Consider the following 20702-nt stretch of genomic DNA (forward strand, 5'->3'; position numbering starts at 1 on the left):
AATTGATTTTGCAAAAAGAAATGTGCTTCAAGTTATGAACTGTATTTGAAATGTGCTCGTTACATCTGTAGGACCCCAGAATGCTCTTGATGCCTCAGATGAAGGGCCACGCTGCAGCTGGCAATGATGAGTGCAGCAGCTCCGATGGGAGTGGAGGGAATGCGGTTGTACAGCTGGAGGATGGCGACCGCCCGCACTTGTGACCAGCTGGTTCCCCTGCCATCTCCCAAGCGGCTGGTGGCAAGTCTGAGAAGGTAGAAGTACCTGACTCTCAGGAGAGAAGCTTGCAGTCAGCGGGGAAGCCTGGGGAGCACAAGCAAAGCGTTGCTGAGATGGCTTCTCTTGCCTGCAGGAGGATTTTACTGTGCTGGATCCATCCTTCAGGTGCTCGTAGTTACAGTTCAGGCAGGGTGGGTATGGTGTGCAACAAATCCATGCAGGAAACTAGGAGGAGGTCTGCCCACCCCATCTGGCTATGAAGTACTACTATCTCACCAGGAAAGTGGAGGCATGTGCTGCTTCAATCGTATTTTAGAGATGCAACTGTTGCTGAGCAAAGATCAAAGCGGAGAGAAACTGAGACATGGTTCAGTCTTGTGGTTAGATCTCAGCTGAAATCTGGAAAACTGATGAATTGCTGTGACCGTGGCCCCAGCAGAGGGTGGAGATGATAGCTAGCAATGCCTACCCCAGAAGATGTGCAGCTGGCCTGAATGCAATTTTAAGAGAACCAAAGCGAATTTAAGGAAAATTAATTAATTAATTAATAATTAATTAATAAATTTGTGTGTAGCTGGGACAGAGAGCAGTCTGCCTTGGGGAGTGCATGCAGGGGAAGGTTGTTCTGGGGAACACTCCACTATGAAATAGAAACAAAATGCCTAGAAGCAAATTGTTAACTCTAGCTATGTCTAACTTGTGAAGTGCAGTCGAGGAGTTACTGCCCTGATGATGCTTGTTGCTTGTCCCGGGAATAGCTGGGAGCCTGCTGTTCCTTTGGACATTCCTGCCTACGCATGAGGCCGGGAGCGTCCCCCACCCACGTGGAGCAGGCGGTTTATCAGGGAACGAAGGTGGACACGTGTGTCCCCATCTACTGTCAACGGGGTGAATGTGGAATTAGGTAAGAAGGCTGGAACATGAGATTACTTTGAATGTTTTCAATATCCATGTAGCTGTCTTTAGTTTCATACTGCATTTAGGGAAATTACTGCCGCCACCTATGGAAGTTTGTTTTGCCTTTTCGATTTTTTTGGTCGAGTGATCTAGACCAGTTTGAAAAGGTGAAAGAAGGTAAATATTTTTTCCTTAAGTGTTTGAGTAGTTCAGTAAGCGATGCCAAACAGTTGAACTGAAGGTTGAACGCTAGAACAGGATGTGCAAGGCGATCTGAATGTGTCGGGCAAGCCTTGCATGCTGAGCTTTGCAGTGGAGCGCAGGGAAAGATTAACTTGCATGGAGAGTCCGAGGAACGAGGCCGAGCCTGCAGATCTGCATGCAGGTGATCACCCTGTTTCCTGGGGCTGCGCGTGGCACGAGAGGGTTGTTGTGGGGCTGCTGCCTCCCCTGTGGCTGGGAGCCCCCACCTCAGGGGCTCTGGATCGCTGGCCGCGAGTGGTTTGGAGTTCCTGCCGGAGGTCGGTCTAGGTGCGACAGCACTTCAAGGTTTACGTCAAGTTATGGCATGACTTTGAATGGGCAGGAAGGGTGGCAGGAGAGAGTGTGGGGAGAAGCTGGCAATGCCCCGCTCATTAATAAGGCCTCAATGTGCACATTTTTGTCGATGAGAAACCACTAATTATCCAGAGACACCTTTTGATAGTGGAAATTTCCAGTGCAGACTATTAGTTCAGTGCTGGACAGGGTCTCTGATAAATCACATGGTCTGAGGGGATAAAGAGGCTGGGTAATTGCTTGGTCCTGCCAATCGCATTGTAAAGGAAAGGAAAAAAGTGCATTTCTATAGGACATGCAGGAGAAGAGGGGTCTCGGTGGTGGCCTGGGACCTGCTAATGCAGGGCTGCAAGGCAAAGGGCCCAGGGCTGTTACATGGAGACTGACGTTGGGGATGGACTCGTGGCACTTAGCACTGGCATAATTCCTTCATATTTCCTTAGCAGGATATATTAATAACCCTTTATACCGATTGAACAGCATCATTTCATTTAGTCTTCTTCCTGGGTCCCAAGCAGTGTGCCTAAACCTTCTCAGGGTGAGCTTGCACTCTGAAGGCTTCTGGTGATGATCGCTGCAGCTTGCTTGGCCCTGATGGCAGCACTGACCTCGGCCAGCCGAGAGCACACACCTGACCATCCCACTTCTTCATTAGTTGCCATAGTTGCTATCATGCCTTAGCCAACAGAGCAAAATAATACCGCAAAAACACAGGGGAGCCCTGACTGGGGCCTCCGAAGGGCTGCTGTGGTCTGCACGTGTCATTTGCCCACTTAAAAAGCGAGTATAGGGAGGTAGGTGTAGGTTGGGGCAGTGCATTAGCATAACGAGACCTGCCGTTGAAAAATGGCTCCCTGGAATGTACGCAGCTGCTGTGCACTCAACTGCTTATAGGCTTTACATAAATTGTTGTTACGCAAAAAACGCCAGTTGCTTTGCACTTCTGTAGGTATTGAGTCCAACTGATCTGGGTATATTTTCCCATTCAGTACATTGTTGAACTGCTTTAGCCTCAAAACTAAGCATGAGTGGTGGTGTTTTGAGTGTGTTTTCTTCTTGTTTGTCAGCATGTTCTTAATTAGATTCTTGTACCCTGTATTGTCCATATCGTACTCGGTATGAAGATTGCAATTGCTTAATCCTGTCAAGAAGTGCTTACAGTTGTGGTCATGGCCTCATTCAGTGGCTAACTGAACAAAAAACTGGGAACTAGGATCTGCAGCAAACTGATGTGTAAAGCACATAGATAAACATTTTGTATTTACTCATCTGTTAAATGCATCTTCAATTCTCAATAGCTTCATTTCAAAATGAAAAGGTAATAAATGTCAGGGTTTGATTTCCACTTTCCCCCATTCTCCCTCCCTTCTCCCCCAAACTGTGTTTATGGATCAGTTCTGCAGGGGGCATGTCCCTTCAGGACCTTTAACAGCAGGAAGGTCACCCCAGGGAGTTGAGAAAAATCTTGTTGTTAACACTTTGTGCTGAGCTTCTAGAGGTTTTTCCTGTCTGGACTCTTGTTTCCTGTCTTTCCTGTTTATTTTTTCTTCGGGAAGTGATGTTCTAGAGGATATCTAAGGAGTGATAAAGAATGATCTGAATATTCCTCCCTAACAAACCCCTCTTTCTCTAGGCTTATTTTTCCGTTCCACTCTGTGGCATGTCTAAGCAGAGGACGGGAAGTTAATTCTTACCATGTTTGTGTGTTGTGCTGGTTTTATTTTGCTTGTTATTTTAGCCATGGCCATTTCCTCCTAAGAGCGTTTGACTTCAGAACCTTGAGGTTTCTAATTCAAGAAAAGTTGGGCATCCTGTGGCAGGTCCTCTGGAAGCTGTTACGTTTAGAGTATCCTAGAAATTCTTCCCAAAACAAAAGTCAGATTTGTCTGCCAAAATTAAAGATGATAAAATATTAAGCAACTAAATAAAACAACCTTGTAGGGACGCTATGCACTTGTAAGTCTCATTGCTTCACAGTGCTCACTGCTAAATTACAGAATCTTTTCTTGGAGAGTTGAGCACTTACTCAATTACAAAAAAAGCTTCTGAAGCCAGTGCTCGCTTCGTGGTGCTCATCACAGAGAACTCTGTTAACCCTGGGCTTAGAATTTGGTTTGATTTTCAGGTACCACAAGCTGAGACACCATACTGAAAACTCACCCTTGTCTCTTTCATTGTGCCTGTCTATCCACTGTGATTTTAATTTGATTTAAAAAAAGTCATTTTTTAAAAATTCGAGCCTTGTAACATTTGAGTGCGTGTAAAACTAATAATAGCTCTTTTATTTTATAGGTACTAAGCCAGATGATCTGCAATTGATAATATCCTTGTTAAGAATGGATGGGGAGGATAATCAGAAGAGAGATGATGTTGATGAGAGTTCACAGATATTAGCAAAAGACTCCCTCAGAAAGACGCCAGGAGAAGATGCTGAATGTGCCCCTTCATCTCAGCAGAAAACAAGGCCCGCAGCAGGGGAGGTGTCCACGGACCTCGAAAGGAAAAGAGAAGAGAAAGACACAAATAAAAGGGCATTGCTAGAATCTTCAAACTCTGACGTTTCTGAAGCAGATAGACCTGAAAATGTCTCCAGAAAAAGAAAGCTGAGTTCCTCAGAACACATGAAAGATAGTGAAAGGAAATTACAGAAGGGCCTACTTGGAGAAGCAGTTAGTATAGTAGATGGAGCTGTAAAGCAGGAAGGAATCACCAGCTGTCTTGGTGATGACATATTTAATTCAAATGTGATGTGCCCGCACTGTGATTTCAAATGTGCTGATGGTGCCGTATTGAAGATTCACTGGGAAAATAAACATTCACAAGAGGTTCCAGCTGCTGTTCCTGAAAATATGCCTTCTTCAGAAGAAATCAGTGTTAGCTATTCGGTTGGAAACACAGGCAATGATCTTAAAAGCAAAACATGTAATCAGCTTTTCCTCTCCTGCTCTGACACGGGAAAACACATAGCAGAAAGCCACTCCAGACAATCCAAAGAGCAAACATGCCCTCGCTGTAGTTGCGCAGCAGAACACAGCTCAGCATTACACACGCACACTAAACAGGATTGTGAGAAATCCAAGGTATTTTGTTGTGATCTGTGTGGTTTTCAGAGCGTTGAGGAAAATCTCCTAAACTCTCACTTGCTTGGCAAGACGCACCTTCGACGCCAAAACCTTGCTGCGCGGGGAGGGTTTGTACAGATGCTGACCAAAAAATCCTTTAATAAACAACAATCTGCTGCAGGCAGAGAGAGGACTGTGAGAATGAAACCCGGGACCAGTAAATTAAGGATAAGGCCTGCTGATAAAAAAGAACTAAGCAATGTTTGCAGTGCTTTGAAAGGCTCCAGAAGAAGCTTGTCTAAACAAAATGATGGTACTGACCTTGTTGAAGTACCGTCTTTGAATGCTCCTACTGAAAAGCCAGCTACTATGACAAAGGAAATGTTACTTCCTTCTGGTGTTGAAGAAAATCATGAAGTCCATACTGGAAAGCTAGAAATGCCAGGACCCTCAAAAGGCATTTTGCCTGAATTGGAACACTCTCCAGCAGCCAAAAAGCTAGTTAGCAATTTAAACTTGACAAGGAGATTTGATAGACCAGAACATAAAAGAAACATTGTATTGCTGAGGACTTCATTTGGGCGAAGTAGTTCTTTTAGATTAAAAAGGCAAGTTAAAAGAAGATATAATTTGTTGGGGAGCACTAAGAAAGGCGAGTGTGATCCTCCGAGAGTACATGTGAAGCCTGTCTCCAGCACACAGCTTAAAGCTGGGGATTCAGGACCTACTTGGCATACAGAATTAGAAACGCGTGATAAAAAGCAATATGAATCTACTTCAGGAATTCAAGATCTTACTCTAGATAGGTCAAATACACTTCCTTCCAGCACTACGGACACAAAAAATTCTCAAATTAAACTTATTGATGATCATAGTGTTCATCATACTTGCAGTTACTGTGATACTGTTTTCCAGAACAGAAAAAGTTTGGAAGCTCATGTTGTAAAGCTTCATACAAAAAAAGTGCAGTTTCATTGTCAGACATGTAGTTATTCCTCTCTAGTCAAGGAGGACGTGCAGCAACACTGTCAGGACAGTAAACACCAGGTGGGAGCCTGCAGCTTTAGTTGTCAGCTTTGTTCATTTACTTGCTTGAATGTGATAAACCTTCAAAGCCATATGCGTGAGGAGCATGGTATGTCCCATAGTTGTCCGAGTTGCCTTCTCTTTTTTCTAACGGAAGAAGAGCTGGTAAATCATCAAAAACATGAGCAACATGATCAGCCAGCTACTCCATTGAATAACAGTGATGTGTCCTTGCAAGTGGTAACTTATGCTGCCTTAGAATCAAACAACAGTCAAAAACTTGAACAGGATATGGAGGTGTCAATGAAAGAAAAAACCCCAGACTCCTTCCTAGCGAATCATAGGAATGAACTGAAGCATTCTGTTCTGAATAAAACCCAGTTTCAGTGTAAGAAGTGTTTTTATAAGACAAGATCTTCCACGGTTCTTACGAGGCACATAAAGCTCCGCCATGCACAGGAATATCACTTCCTTTGCAAAGCGTGTAATCTTTACTCGCTGAGTAAGGAGGGAATGGAGAAGCATATCAAAAGAAGCAAGCACCTTGAAAATGCCAGGAAAAATAACATTGGGTTACGTTTTGAGGAATGTATTGAAAGGGTCTGTGTTGGTGTTGGTGGTATGAGAACAGTGATGGAGCCTTCTATTTCTGGGAGTGTGAATGCTGACTTAAGTAAAGAACTTATGCATGTATCATCCTCTACTGGGGAAAACATATCAAGAAATAAGGAACTGGTACCAGCTGATGAAAGAATTGGTGACAATGAACTGGTTTTAGCTAATGCACCGAGGAGAGGGAGACCCAAAGGCACTATATCTAGGACATGCACTCACTGTGGTCTTCTGGCCTCCAGCGTTACAAATTTGACCGTTCACATCAGACGAAAGCACAGTCATCAATACAGCTATTTGTGTAAGCTTTGCAATTACTATACCGTGACCAAAGGAGATATGGAACGTCACTGTGCCACCAAGAAGCATAGAAGTCGTGTTGAAATAGAAGGACACGGAAAACAGAACTCGGAGATAATTGTTAGCCCTGAAGGAGGTAATTTTGAATCTGGAAGCAAGAAAGTTAGTAGCCCTACGACTGTTTTGCATGAACACGTTGACGATGATAGCCAGTCATCAGATGTGGAAAATTCTGTTGTAGAAAATCAGGAAAATGACCAAGGAAACTCTGAGGTAAAAGCTGAAAATGCCCATCGGCTGCCAGATCTGGAACATACTCAAAATTCTTTAAATATAAAACAACGTATATTTTTGGAAGCAGCTGGGGATACCCAAGAGGGTGACTCGTGCTTACAGAGAAGAGCAGGGGGTGCAAGTGACAACAAGTGCATACACTGCGACTTCGTTGCTCACTCTTCTTCTTCTTTAGAGCTGCACGTGAAACGAAAGCATACGAAGCAATTCGAATACTACTGCATGGCTTGTGACTACTATGCTGTCACTCGCCGAGAGATGATTCGGCATGCAGCAACGGAGAAGCATAAAATTAGAAGAGAAACTTATGTTTATTCTGCTGGGGAGGAAGCAGACACGGCGAATATCGCTAAAGAAGCCACTGCTTTGTCTCAAGAGGAGTGTTATCGTGGTCCAACACAATTAGAAACTGGTTTAGATGCAATAAAATGTGCCAAAGATGCAGCAGAGGATGATCATATGAGTAAAAGCTTAACCGAGGGTTCTGTCTTAGATGAAAATGCATCTCCAGAAATGCCTCAAGAAGGCAGTTCCCAGAATACAGTAGAAGCTGAACTTGAAGAGGAATCTAAAAATGGAGGCAAAAATCGTTTTTGTGAAGCATTCCAACAAGCTCCTCAGAAAGACCAAGTTGTTACGCTCGGTAAGGGGGTATCAGTTAAAGAAGAAGATGCTCAGCCAGATCTTCAGGAGAGCAGCCATGCTCAGGAGCTACCCCACTCAGGCAACCATTGCACTGTAGAAAATCAAAAGGGGTCAGGTGACACAAACGAGAATGCAGGAAAGGGTGAGGAAAGCCTGGAAGCAAGCAGAGCAAACCCTGGAGCAGAATGTAGAAACACAGACGTTCTCGAAGAAATACACCTAAAAGAAAATAATCCCCTTGGGCTGACTCTTACAGAAACAAGTAATGCAGTAGAGCAATCAAATTTTGCTGAAAACATTGGGGAAACGGTACAAAATATACATAAATTAGAGGGCGACAGAAGTTTTGAAGAGGAGCCTACTGGGGAGGAGGAAGAAGCCCTTATGGAAGCACAACATGAAGCAGAAGTAACTATAAATAACAATGTTTGGGAGGCAGATGGCTCGGCAGCTGAGGGCATGCAAGAAAGTAGTAATGAGGCTTTGGGAACAGTTATCAGTGCTGATGATAAAGGAAAGATGCTGCCGAATTTTGGCAAGTTTGATTCTTCCATAGTAAGATTAAAAGGCCATCAGGATGGAGAGCCTGCTGACCAGCCTGAAGAAGGGCAGCTGCCGGGCGGAGGGAAAGCTGGCGAGCTCCCCACGAGGGCAGACACGTCACTGAGCAGTGCGAAGAAGAAGAAATCGGAAGGAATTTCCCCCGGGGAATCGACACGTATTCGCTGTGATGACTGTGGTTTTCTAGCAGATGGTTTGAGCGGACTAAATGTTCACATAGCCATGAAACATCCTTCAAAAGAAAAACATTTTCACTGTTTGCTCTGCGGAAAGTCATTTTACACAGAGAGCAACCTGCATCAGCACTTGGCCAGTGCCGGGCACCTGCGAAACGAGCAGGCGAGCGTGGAGGAGCTGCCCGAAGGAGGCGCCACCTTCAAATGCGTGAAGTGCACGGAGCCCTTCGACTCGGAGCAGAACCTCTTCCTGCACATCAAAGAGCAGCACGAGGAGCTCCTGCGGGAGGTCAATAAGTACATCGTGGAAGACACGGAGCAAATAAACAGAGAGAGGGAAGAGAATCAAGGCAACGTCTGCAAGTACTGCGGGAAGTTGTGTAGAAGTAGCAATTCCATGGCCTTCCTAGCTCACATCCGCACCCATACAGGTATGGGAATGTTCTCCTTGCACCCACTGTCTGTCAGACAGAGTGGGTGGTACTGCTGGTCGTCTTCTCCTTGTTAATCTCATAGCCATTTCCTATGAAATAGGAAATTTCATGCAGCCTGATGAACCAGTGATGAAATGCAAAGTCCACCAAGTACCAAGTATGTGAAGGAGTATGAAGGTGCAGTGATGAAATGGCACAAGATATGAGAGCCTTGTAAGCACAGCTGTCCTTCTGCTCTTTGTCCCACATAAAGAGATTTCCTTCCCTTTATCTAGCCCTTTGTTCTTAAATTCCTATAATGAAGCAGTGCTGGTTTGAGAGAAGTTAGCCGCTCTCTGCAACTTTCTCCTCATATCTAAGTAGTTTATTTCAGTTTGGTTCAGTTGCACTTGTAGCACTGCGTAATGCTTCCAGACAGTCATTTGCTATTATATCTCTCCTTAAGAAATACAAATTATAAGCATCCAGACTTTTCATAGAAATAAGCTTCAGGAACTAGAATAGGTCAGTCTTTTTGGCAGATAGTGTGTATTGTCGATGTCACGCACATGGATGTAGCATCTGATTTTGTTTCTGTGCTAATTATGCTTTCAGTTCCCTTTTATGTTTAATTTTAAGTGGAAAATTTAAAAACATTTTTTGTAGAAAAATGCATAAGCTGCAGTTCTAAATTTATGTAAAAATTCACTGCGATGTTTCTATAAACCTGCCATACATTCTTTATTTTAAATAGACAGCTTTTCTAAATCACTGAGCTCTGCTTAGACAAGTGGTGTCTCCATGGTTGAATTTATGAGTGGATTTGAATAATAAATTCACATTTCAATGAACATATTTTCATTAAAACTGTAAGGTTTATTTTACTGTACTTTTAAATAATGGCTTATTATGGAAGCTATAGTTTAAATTCATGCAGTATTTGAAACTTAGTGCACGGTTACAGGGAAGAGAACAAAAAGGTAAGAAAAAAGAAATATAAAAGAAGTGGTAATTCCTGGCATAATCCTAAAATAGTTTTTTGAGTTTTTATAAAAAGGCAAGGGCATGACTGGACAACAAAGTTTAAAATTAATTGTGAGGAACGCAGACATTGTATTTCAAATCTTTCAAAGTATTTTACTATAACCACAATATTCATGTATACCAATAGTTCACATACCTTCTATTTTAATCTTGACTTCTGTCCTGTCAATAATGTATTTATCTACACAGTTTCAGCTAATGTTAAATGCACATGTTAAGTCTTGGGAGGGACATTCATGTTCACATGGTCAGAACAGCTATGTAAGCCCTTAATATGCCCTCTTATGGCAGATAAAACTGAATAAAACTAAGGGGAAGATGCTAATGGAGCTCGCTTTAGAATTCTTTATGCAACTGTCTGGTCAAGACGTGTTGCTTATAATTGATGTGTCCATTACTTGAATTCTCTTGTAATTATAGTCAATAAGTCTTGTAAATGTGTTAAAGCTCACTAAAAGCATACAAATTCAAGAACAGAGTAAGGCTAATAATTTAAAATAATCAATGTAGGCATTTCAGCACTTAATTTCCCTTGTGTGTTGATAGCTGATCATTCTTAATCCATTAAGATTTATTTAGTCGTTTACAATGCAAAATAGGTTTGCACTGGTCACTTGTGCCATTTGAAAATGTCCACCAGGTTAAGTGCAGAATGTAGTCCATTAGTCTTCCTTGACTATATGTATTAATTGCATTTAAAATCAAGTTAATGTGGATGTGAAAGTGAGGTAACTATCAATATATGACAAAGCAACCCTACTTACATACCTTACATCATTGATTGTAACATTTAGTAAAAGTTAGTGTACTTTTTTAACATCTTGTGTGTAGGTCTTACCATGGAGTATATTTGTATTGTGCTTTGGAGTGGCCCTAAATATGCAAAGTGGGAACAGAATACATTTCATTTTGCAAGTCACTTTTGGTGGTGCTGTTGGAGGGGATGGAGAAGGGTTACAGAACAGCCATTAGTCTCTGTTCTTTCTCATGGGACCTTTAAATGATTCGCTTTTCTGATGCTCTGCTTGTTCACATAAAAAAAGTAATGCAGATACTTTTGTTAACAGGGAATGGAAAGAAGTTTCTCTTCTGGTCCCTGTTTTCATATTTTTGCGATTTTCTTATGTGTTTTATATATTTTTTTCTTCTAATCTGTGTGACAATGGATACAGTTGAAAGAGATGGGTGACAGAGCGCTGGAACAGGCTGCCCAGAGAGGTTGTGGAGTCTCCTTCTCTGGAGATCTTCAAAACCTGCTTGGATGCAGTCCTGTGCCACGTGCTCTAGGTGACCCTGCGTGTGCAGGGGGGTTGGACTAGATGATCTCTAGAGGTCCCATCCAACCTTGAGCATTCTATGATTCTGCGATTCTATGGTTTTTGGTTATTGGGAATGGTGGTGGAGTCACAGCAGTCCTAACACTGATGGTTTGCACTGGTTTCTAACGGTGGCCAGGCAGAGCAGTGCAATACTTCCAGCCTGTGTTATCTTCCAAAATAACACCAGGTTGGTTACAGGAGGAGAACCATAGCTTATTTTGCCATAAATATATTTTTCACATAAATATCTGTATATATGCCTATAACTATCTGTAACTTCCTGGGTTTTGTATTAATTTGAGTAATTGGTGATGGGAATTTGTGGGGGAAGGGAGGTGCTAGTGCTGGAAAGATGCAACTAATGATTGCCAGTAAGAGAAACAGACTGTTTCAAAATACCTTTAAGTAATCTAAGAGATTTTCATGTTGCAAATGAAAAGGAAGCTTTGCTAGAGAGGAGATAACAAGCAAGTCCATCACATATTGACAAGTGAAAATGAGGAGGTGTAAAGAAAAATAAAAGGAATAGTAGAGGTGGAAGACTTTTTAGTTTGCAATTGATGCAGGTCCCATAAACTTAATTAACAATCAACATCTGAGGGAAAATCACCTGCAACCGCATCATCGCTGTTTAGTTTCTCATCAGTTTTCTCAATTAATGGAAGTTTCATCCCATATGAGCGTAGTGTCGTGGTATCTAACTTCCCATGTGCTAAGCCTGGGTGGAAATGGGACAGTGCTGTTTCACCAGGTACACCAGATGATGTTGGTTCTGCTTGGTGTAAAACTGAGGCAGTGGGGTTTTTTTTGTTTCGCTTTGTTCTTTTATTTTTATTTTTGGTCTCTATTGTCTTAATGCAAAATTAGAATTATTAATCTCACTCATTTGTGCAAAAAAAAATAACAGCATGATTTTGTCCTGTCCTCTTGAACTCTAAAATTTATTCTATTTTTTTTTCCATTTGTTTGTTAAGAGACGTTTTGTCATTCCTGCCATCACAAATATACACCCTGTTTCCATCCCATAACTCTCGAATTTTGTTTTGGTTAAAAGATGCTATATTAAAAGGTTTTTTTGTTTGTGTTTTTTTTTTTTGTGTGTGTGTTAACAAAGAGCCAAGTACGAAGCCCATAGTATGACACTTTGCAGAGTTTATGAGAACTATTCAAATTTGTGAAAATAAAAGTATGGCTAATAAATGGAAAATTGCTTCAATAATGTTTCAAATAACCTTTTGATAAATGCAGATTTTTGCCCTGTTAACTCAACTTTCAGTGCAACACGTTGACCTGAAATAGAAAATCTTGGTTTGTTCCATCCAAGAACAAATAGGAACAAATGTGGCATCAGCAACCTAAAAGGGAGATGCAATGTTTTTGTTTCAGGGGATAAGTAGTGGCTGTGCCCTGCCAGCACTTGAGTTTTCATGGAGTTTAAATGGAGACGTTAACAGATATTCAGCTATAACAGATATCCAGTGGGGGTGGGGAGTGAAGTGAAGGCCTCAGTGATTTTCGGGTGAGAGCAGTGAACAGAATAATACATTTATGTATTGTCAGCCCTGGGCAGCCACAACTGGCCTGAACTACAGTTTTTCCACAAAGGAGTCATGTAAATGGAAAACAGGGAAGGTTTGTACGGAGGCCCTGCGGGACACCTGCAGGAGCAGAATGAGGAACAAATTTACAATTTAATCAGTAGGAGAGAAACTAACAGTACACAGGGTTGAATCCACATGGTGCTTGAATGCCATGATGTAAAACAGCAGTATAACACAATAGATTAAAAAAAAATTGTCTGTGAATCTGACCTTGATATTGTTAATTGTGTAATTAGTCTCAAAGATCACAAGTTAAAACATCAACTTTAATACTCCTTTATTTAATGCAAAGAGCGGCTGTTTTATTTGCATGGGTCTCTGTAGTATGCAGTGTTGATTTGAAATGTCACCAAATTAATGATTAATATAGTTTTATCAGGATCATTTAAATAAACTGGGATTTTTTTCAGCGTGATTGATAGAATGTGATTGCTGTTAGCTGCAGTCTCAACCTGCTTTTGACATTTAAACATATAAAGCTGACTAGATATAACCATTCAGGTGCTAAATATATTTTACATCTACTTCCAACAGTAGAAATGGAAGTATTAAGAGATCTGGCTTCATTGTCATTGAACTGTGAAATATTCAACCTTGTCTGCCTGTGCTTAGTACTGTTGACTTTTTTATTTCAGTTAGAAGATTAAAATTAAATGCTTCATTTTTCGTCAGCTTTTGGGAATTAAATTGAAATTTAAGACTCTAAATTTTTTTACTAAGATCCTCAATTTCACCAATGGATTCTTGGAGGATATTCGGTTTTCAAGGGCACAGCACGAAGGTTCATTGATCAAGTATGATATACTGTTAACAATTTTCTTATCAGAGCTCTTTATGTATATTTATTAAAGTTCACATATTTCATACTATGCTTAACTGTATTGGAAAAAGTGCTTCACAAAACATATACTAAACATAATACGGAGAATCTGTGAACATATTGTACTTATTTTTAACTGCAATTCAGTGATTTTGATTTATTGGTTTAAGGATTTACTGGTCAGAAAACTGGAAAGTGCTGCAACATACTTGAAAATAACGTTGCTGCGTAATAACCTAGGTAGAGACATGTGCAAAATTTAACTATTACAGTAAAAATGCGTTTTTTCCATCTTCAGTAGAGGGCCACTGTTGAATATGACAAATTGTTTGACTTTTGCCAAGCTGATGTGGTGCAAGAAATAGGTTGGTAAAACTTCCTTGGAGAAATCATTTTAGAATTCTTTGGTCTGCACTGGGCATTTAATATTAAAGTTTGTTCTTGAAATAAATAATAGCCAAAATGTCAATACTTCTGGTTTGCAGAATAATCATAAATTCTTGACCATAAAACAGTCATAAAGGCATAATATTTTATCCCCTGTATATTCATACATTGCATGTCATTACAATAGCTAGGTGATGAATCATTTTCTGTGTGTGACAGAACAATTCTGAAATACCAATGCTAATGTGAAATCTATTCAAAGTCAGAAGACTTGTAAAATTACTTTACTTTAAACATACTTGCTTAAAAAACAAGTACATCTTGCAGTTTTCACCAGCATAAAGCCACTTTAAGACCATTAGCTGAATTTCAGTGGTTGGAGGAAGGAAAAAAAAATGGAGAGCAACTTCTGTGATCTCACTGAGAGGCTATATTCCTAGCATATTGTCTTCTCATTTTAATACTCCTTCTAAAAAGTAAATTATTATTAAAAGTGAAACGAGTAGCTTCAGTGATCTTGAACTTGAGGAAACTCTAATGAGTAATGTATATGGGCTGTCTGTGTCCCCAGAGTTATAAATTTATGTACGAGATGATACTTTTTTGTTAGGCAAAAATCTCGAACAGGTTAAATGGGGGATAGACTTTTTTAAAGGTTATATTTTTCCCAGGAATTCTTATTTCTTTAACCATGGGTAATATATTATTCTAATTCAACTCATATCTTATGCTAAATTTTACTTAGGATCAAAGCCATTCAAGTGCAAGATATGCCACTTTGCAACAGCTCAGCTCGGAGATGCCAGAAACCATGTCAAGAGGCACCTTGGGATGAGGGAATACAAGTGTCATGTCTGTGGGTGAGTAAATTGAAAGAGTTTCCACCATGGTTAACCAGAAGAAGAGTGCAGGATATGCATTGTTTCAAAATTGAAAACTCTGATGTGAGCAAGAGTGGCTAAAATTATGCATGCATATCCTCCTTTCCATTGTTATGGTAAATTCCTTAAATACAGTTATGACATTCTTTTCCCACTTCTAATCCTGCACTGAAGATGAGCAATTTTATGGGCTACAAGGTCAATTTGAACCTGTAATCTGTAAATTGACTAAATTATAGGATGTTCATTCACATTGCCAGGGAGAACTGTAAATTCCATTTAAAGCCATAAAAAATATATAATATAGACTTTACTGTGTGTTTTTTTTTCCTTTGCTATACTGTTATAATTTTAGTACCATTAACAGATTTCTGGACTCCATTAGGGTTCTCATTTGTTACAAAAACAAAACACAAGACTGATTTTCAAACAAATGGATCTAAAATATTGCAGGCTTAAGACTTTAAAAATAAATTGAAGCCTTTTACGTATGTTTGTGTTCTTGTTTGTTACCAAAACCAAAAAATCTTGTTTTTCTTTTTTACTTAATAGTTATTTCCTCAGAAGGATCGTTCATAATGTTTAATTGTCCTTCAAATGTGTTGCATTTAATAGGAAGCATTGAGACTCCTTAATGCAAAACTAATTAATTTAGCAGAAATGTTTAAAAGGTTTTAAAATGCCATGGCATATATGGTACATCATAGGACATTCAAACTTGGATTTTAATACCCTAGTTCTGATTAAAAATATATTTTAATGTTATTATGCTAGAGAAATTAACTAATATATGCATCATATAAAAAGACTCCACTCAAACCTATGTAACCTGCTGTAACAGTCTTATAGCTAATGCGTAGAACAGTACAAGTTCAATTAGATAATGCAGTGCACACATGAGTGGTGTGGGGTGATGGTAGGGATATTATTCAGCGGGAGGTTTTTTAGTATACACTTGCTATACTGATCCACTGGAGGACAAAGTGGGTTACACATTTTAAAGGACAAGGGAATCTTCAGCTAGAAGATGCAGTTGAGTGATTTTCACTGATTCATCTCTCTGTTTTTCCAAATAATTTTGTATGTAGCCTCATAAGATACTTTGGATGCCTTTAGTCACTTAAGAAAATTAATTGCTGACTGCTTGAAGAACAAATTAAAAATATATGAATCTAATTCTTAAGTCCATGGAAGATCAGTAGTAGAATGACTTTTGCTACTCTCTATTTTACAGGATAATTCAAGTCTAAAATGAACATTATGTATAGTAGCCTTTAGTCTTTTTTTTTTTTTAATTTTATTCTTTACTGTATCTGACCTACTACAGAGGGTTTAGTATGGAAGGCAGTTAACAACTGCAGATCCACAAGACTGTTTAGAGAAGCCTAAGCTGTGTTCTTTAGAAGCTGTCAGCAAACTTGACAATGGTTCTTTATTCAGGTTCTTTTTAATTTAGACTGAAAAAAATCATCATTTAATTCTCTAAGCATAAGAGAAAGAGTAAAAAAAAACTTCAAAATAGTTAACACGGTGTCTTTTATAAAAAGAAAATTAACATGGTTAGGATTTGGCACAGTTTCTCATTTTTCAAAACCTTATTCCTTCACTTAAGAATTGACATTTTCTTAGGATCTGTTTCAGAAAACACATGACTCTAGATTGTAGTATGACTGTACTACAACAGAGAGCAAAACATTTATGTATGATTGGAACTGCGAACCTGCACGTTAGTGCCTTAACTAAGCTGGTTATGTTGAATGTTGCTGACGTTATGCTGGTAGCCAAACAGGTATGCATTTTCTGTTTTTGTGCAATATTGTATTGCTAAATGAAGCTGTGCTATTCAGATAAGGTAAAACAATCAGCTGAAGACAATACCTTCTATTCTGGTTTACATACAAGTTTAGTCCTTTTGCAGGTTAAGTAATCACTATATTTCTCTTAATATGCACCAAATATGTATTTTAAGAATTATGTCTTATCACTGATTTAACTGGAAAAGCCATTTTTATGCTGTAGCTAACAGTCCTTGAGAATTGAACTGGATTTGAAGAAAAAGGAATGACCAGCACAGTTTGAACTGGAGTCCAAATCCAAAGGATGGCCTTAATATGGAAAGAGAGAGAGAGAGAGAGAGGAAAAAAAAAAAAGTCTAATAGCCTGTGCTGTATTTCTGCTGTTTTAATTGAAACGATAGGGTAGCGTGTAGGTTAAAAAATAAAGTAGCAACATAAAAAAATTGCTAGGATTGGCTATCGGATTAGTGGCACTATAGAGCATTGGTACATTAACACCACTGACAATGTCAATTCATTATCATTGATGGCTAAATAATCTTAGAAATGCTCAGTGGACCTATTAGTTCCTGAACATAAGCAGCTCATGCTGCATTTCTTCATTAGCTTTAATTGCTATAAATTTTACCTTTTTAAAAATCATGCTTTAAAAGGTGAAGTGATCTTTCAGGAACATTAACTCTGTAATTTTGTCACAAACAGAAGGTCCTGCACTATGTTTTCTTTTCTGCAGTAGTTAATATTCTATCCTCTGACTTATAGATTCATAGTAATAAGCCCTCTGCTAGTTGTGAGGATAAATTATGTTTCAAAAGCTTTTGAGTCTGCTAGGGTACTTTTTAAAGGTGAAATGTCAGTGGAACATTGTGCATTGTGGTTTTAGTCTCCAAATACTTTTTTTTAATAGATTTTCCAGCATTTTTTGTTTAAGAAAAAGAAAGTCCTACCCGTGCTGCTCTGTTGGAGGAGGGGTTTGCTGTGTCTAAAATTTTGCAAATGCTCCTCATAGTTATGTGATACAAAGTAAACAGTATGTAATTCACTTAGTTGTTGGAAAAGGCAGCAATTTAGCTGTGTTGTCTTATTTTATTAATTGAAGTTCAGGGTTTGTTTTTCTTCAGCTGCACAGCAAAAACTACGTGACACAGAAATTGGACACCACTAATGTTTTAACATTTGGAATAAACCGTCTGCTACTCATTTCCTTATCGCAGATGTGTGTTAATTGTTTTCTTTTCCATATCCATGGCTGTAAAATATATCCCATTATTTCAGAGGTAGTATCTATTTTCTGGGAGTAGCAAACTGCTACATATTTGAATTTAATTTTTGAAAGTCTGGCTGTGAAATTGGCTGATACCCTGGGTTAGATAAGCAAATCTTAGTTGCCCAGCATTTAAAATTTTTGTTTCATTTGCAGAGTGGAATGCAGTGAAAAGGCTTATCATGCACTTTTCAAATTTTATGCCTTAGGTAGAACATAAAAAATGCATTGTTCTGCACTTTAGATTTTGAACAGAATTTATAGGCAATGTATGATTTTAAAATGCATCTACTGTTCCTTTGCCTTTTTCTTGCTTTCGCTTTCAGAAACAAAATTTTCTTATTTAGATGTTTCAACTAAGAGTGGCAGCTTCTTTGTTTTTTTCCTCTCTTCTTTCATTATGACTTAAAAAAAATCTACTGAAGAAGATGGGTGTAAGGTAGGTTTCGATGTTTAAGAAAATTTTTACTATTTAAAACATGCAAATAAACATTTATCACTACATTTATGAAAAAAAATGCCAGGACATTTGTATTAGTGTGTTCATTGTGTTGATTCCAGATGTAGTAGTCAAGTGTTTTAAGGATCCAAAGTATGTATTTGTGTACACAAGGGAAATTGGAGGGGATGGGAAAGGTATTTTTCTTTCTTTCATTCTTTCTTTCTTTTCTTTTTCCCTGCATTTTGCTGAAGTAGATCTTCCCTTTGTATGCATGCGTGTGTTTTTTTTGTGTGTGTATGAATAAGGGGGTCCGTATATTTTCCTGTTTCTTGGTCCTCAATGTGTTGTGAAACTCCTTTTCCTAATTAAATTCTGGAGCTGTTAGAAGGAGTTCTGCTAAATAAGTCTTTTGTTGAAGTATGCTTTTATTTTTGGTGGTTGTTTTATATATATATATTTTAATAAGCCTCATGTAAACAACTTTGAAGAACTGTGGTGTCGTAAGCATAGAAATAGCTTCTAATTTCTTTACTTTTATTGCTGTTGCTAATGTTAAGGGTAGTCTGGTGATCTTAATCAGTAAAAAGTTCAGTGTTTTAATGACTGGTTGCTTTGAGGACATCTAAATAAATGTACTAAAATATATTCAGCATATTAGTTAATGTATCTTATTACTTTAATGGTAACAGTGTGCTTTGGCCAGCTCCATCAAAAACATTGTCTGTGTTCCTGTGATTATTATTTTTTTTTCCAAAGATCTTTTAGATTTCCAGATTTCTTTTTAACAGACTACTGCTAATGCCAGGCTACTTTTAGTGAGAACCTTCTCTTAAGATTGCTTTTTGCAAGCGAAAAAGAGTTATTCATAAATTTATTGGTAAGAGCAGGAAAAACATTGTATTTTCAAGGGTATCTTAATGTACTCTAAGGTAAATTAATTATTTATGCTTGCGCAGTTTGGGAAATCTTAAATAGAAAGTTGCTACTCCAGTAGAACTATTTTTGTGCAGTATTACCTAGTTTTTGTGCATTAGAAGGGATCTCTGTGTAGATGATTATAATGTCACTTTCTGACCTTTGCAGCTTGAATAATTGTAAATCATTGCTTCATAACGTGTCAGAGAATGTCTGTACTAGGCAATTAAATGGCAGAATATAATAGACCAAATTATTGCCTGTCATGTTTTCAACAACACAGTTAGTATTTGAGTTACACTTAATCATTACGTGCATTAGCAACTTCATTGGAATCCAGCTTCAGGCTGAGCATGAAATACATTACATTATTTAAACCTCTAATGGTAGAAGTCATTTATTTGTGTTGAAGTGTACAACATGCAGAGTTTCATAAAGCAAGGAACACTTGAGAGCTTAATTTATCCAAATCAAAGTCTAAATGCAGATAAACACAAGTGGCAAAAATTAGTAATTTTTATAGGCTGGAAATATTTAAAAATACATGGTTGTGGGTAATTGTAGGCAGCAGGAATAAATTAAAATCACTATTTTTAGTCTGCTCTGAGAACTAAAACCGTTGTATACCTAAATCATCAAATACACCATGGAATTGCAGTTCTGAGTGAACAATTAATTACAAACATCATATCTACAAATGTGTCCAAGCAAAAAATAGATATTTGGTTCAGCTGTTTAGATTAAAGCTATGCCTGTGTTGGATGACTAGTCCAGATGCCGGCATCCTGAGTTTCTCTACCTGCATTTTGTTGTTTGGTCCTATCGTGCACTTTGTGCCTCTGTTGACTTTGGTAACGAAAATTAGTTTGTCTCTATTTTTACCATTTAAGAAAACTATTTGAAATGGAAGCAATTTACTTTTATTCAGCAAAGCTGCCAGCATCTTTAAACAGCCGGTGCAGATGCTGTGATGCGTTGGGTGTTGCTCTCTGGCCTGGGAGGCTGCCGTGGAGCTGACTGAAGTTAAAGCCAGTGTTAAGGTAACACGGAGGAATCAGGCAGGGACCCTTCAGCTTGTGTCCTGTGTTACAAATGAGGCAGCAAAGTCGGGAACATCTTTCAGATTTAGTAAAATGTATTTTTAGGAATGTGTGCTCTAAATTAGATTATTATAAGGGTTTGGTTGGGCTTGATGAAGTAAAAAAGGTGCGAGGCAGACACACTCAACAGAGCATATGTTTGTATTTGAGTTAGAGATACTATTAGTGATTCAGACTAATATCTGTACTGCATATAATCTAATTCAGTGCACTTCCAAATGGTAATTATCAAGATACACGGAGGTGTGACGGTGATATATGCAGCACGTGTAATTAGTGCAGCTTCTCTTACAGACATGCGCTTTTAAATTTTTGCTTTACTGTGGATGGTTCTGACGCAGAGGATGCGCGTGTGTCGGTTAGGCCACAG

The 20702-nt window shown here is 38.9% G+C and overlaps 1 protein-coding gene across 1 annotated transcript in view; it reads left to right on the forward strand.

Moving 5' to 3' along the window:
• The window catches only part of ZNF407 (zinc finger protein 407), a 317252-nt gene that overhangs the window by 17761 nt on the left and 278789 nt on the right, over positions 1-20702 (forward strand). The window contains exons 2-3 of the mRNA XM_088535667.1: positions 3967-8781; positions 14680-14794. Of these exons, the coding sequence (XP_088391793.1) occupies positions 4011-8781; positions 14680-14794 (4886 nt within the window). The 5' untranslated portion in view covers positions 3967-4010. The remainder of the gene's footprint in view (positions 1-3966; positions 8782-14679; positions 14795-20702) is intronic.

The sequence above is a fragment of the Tinamus guttatus genome, unplaced genomic scaffold (assembly GCF_059628265.1).
Source record: "Tinamus guttatus ecotype Peru unplaced genomic scaffold, ASM5962826v1 Tinamus_guttatus_pri_ptg000639l, whole genome shotgun sequence".
NCBI classification, from domain to species: Eukaryota; Metazoa; Chordata; class Aves; order Tinamiformes; family Tinamidae; genus Tinamus; species Tinamus guttatus.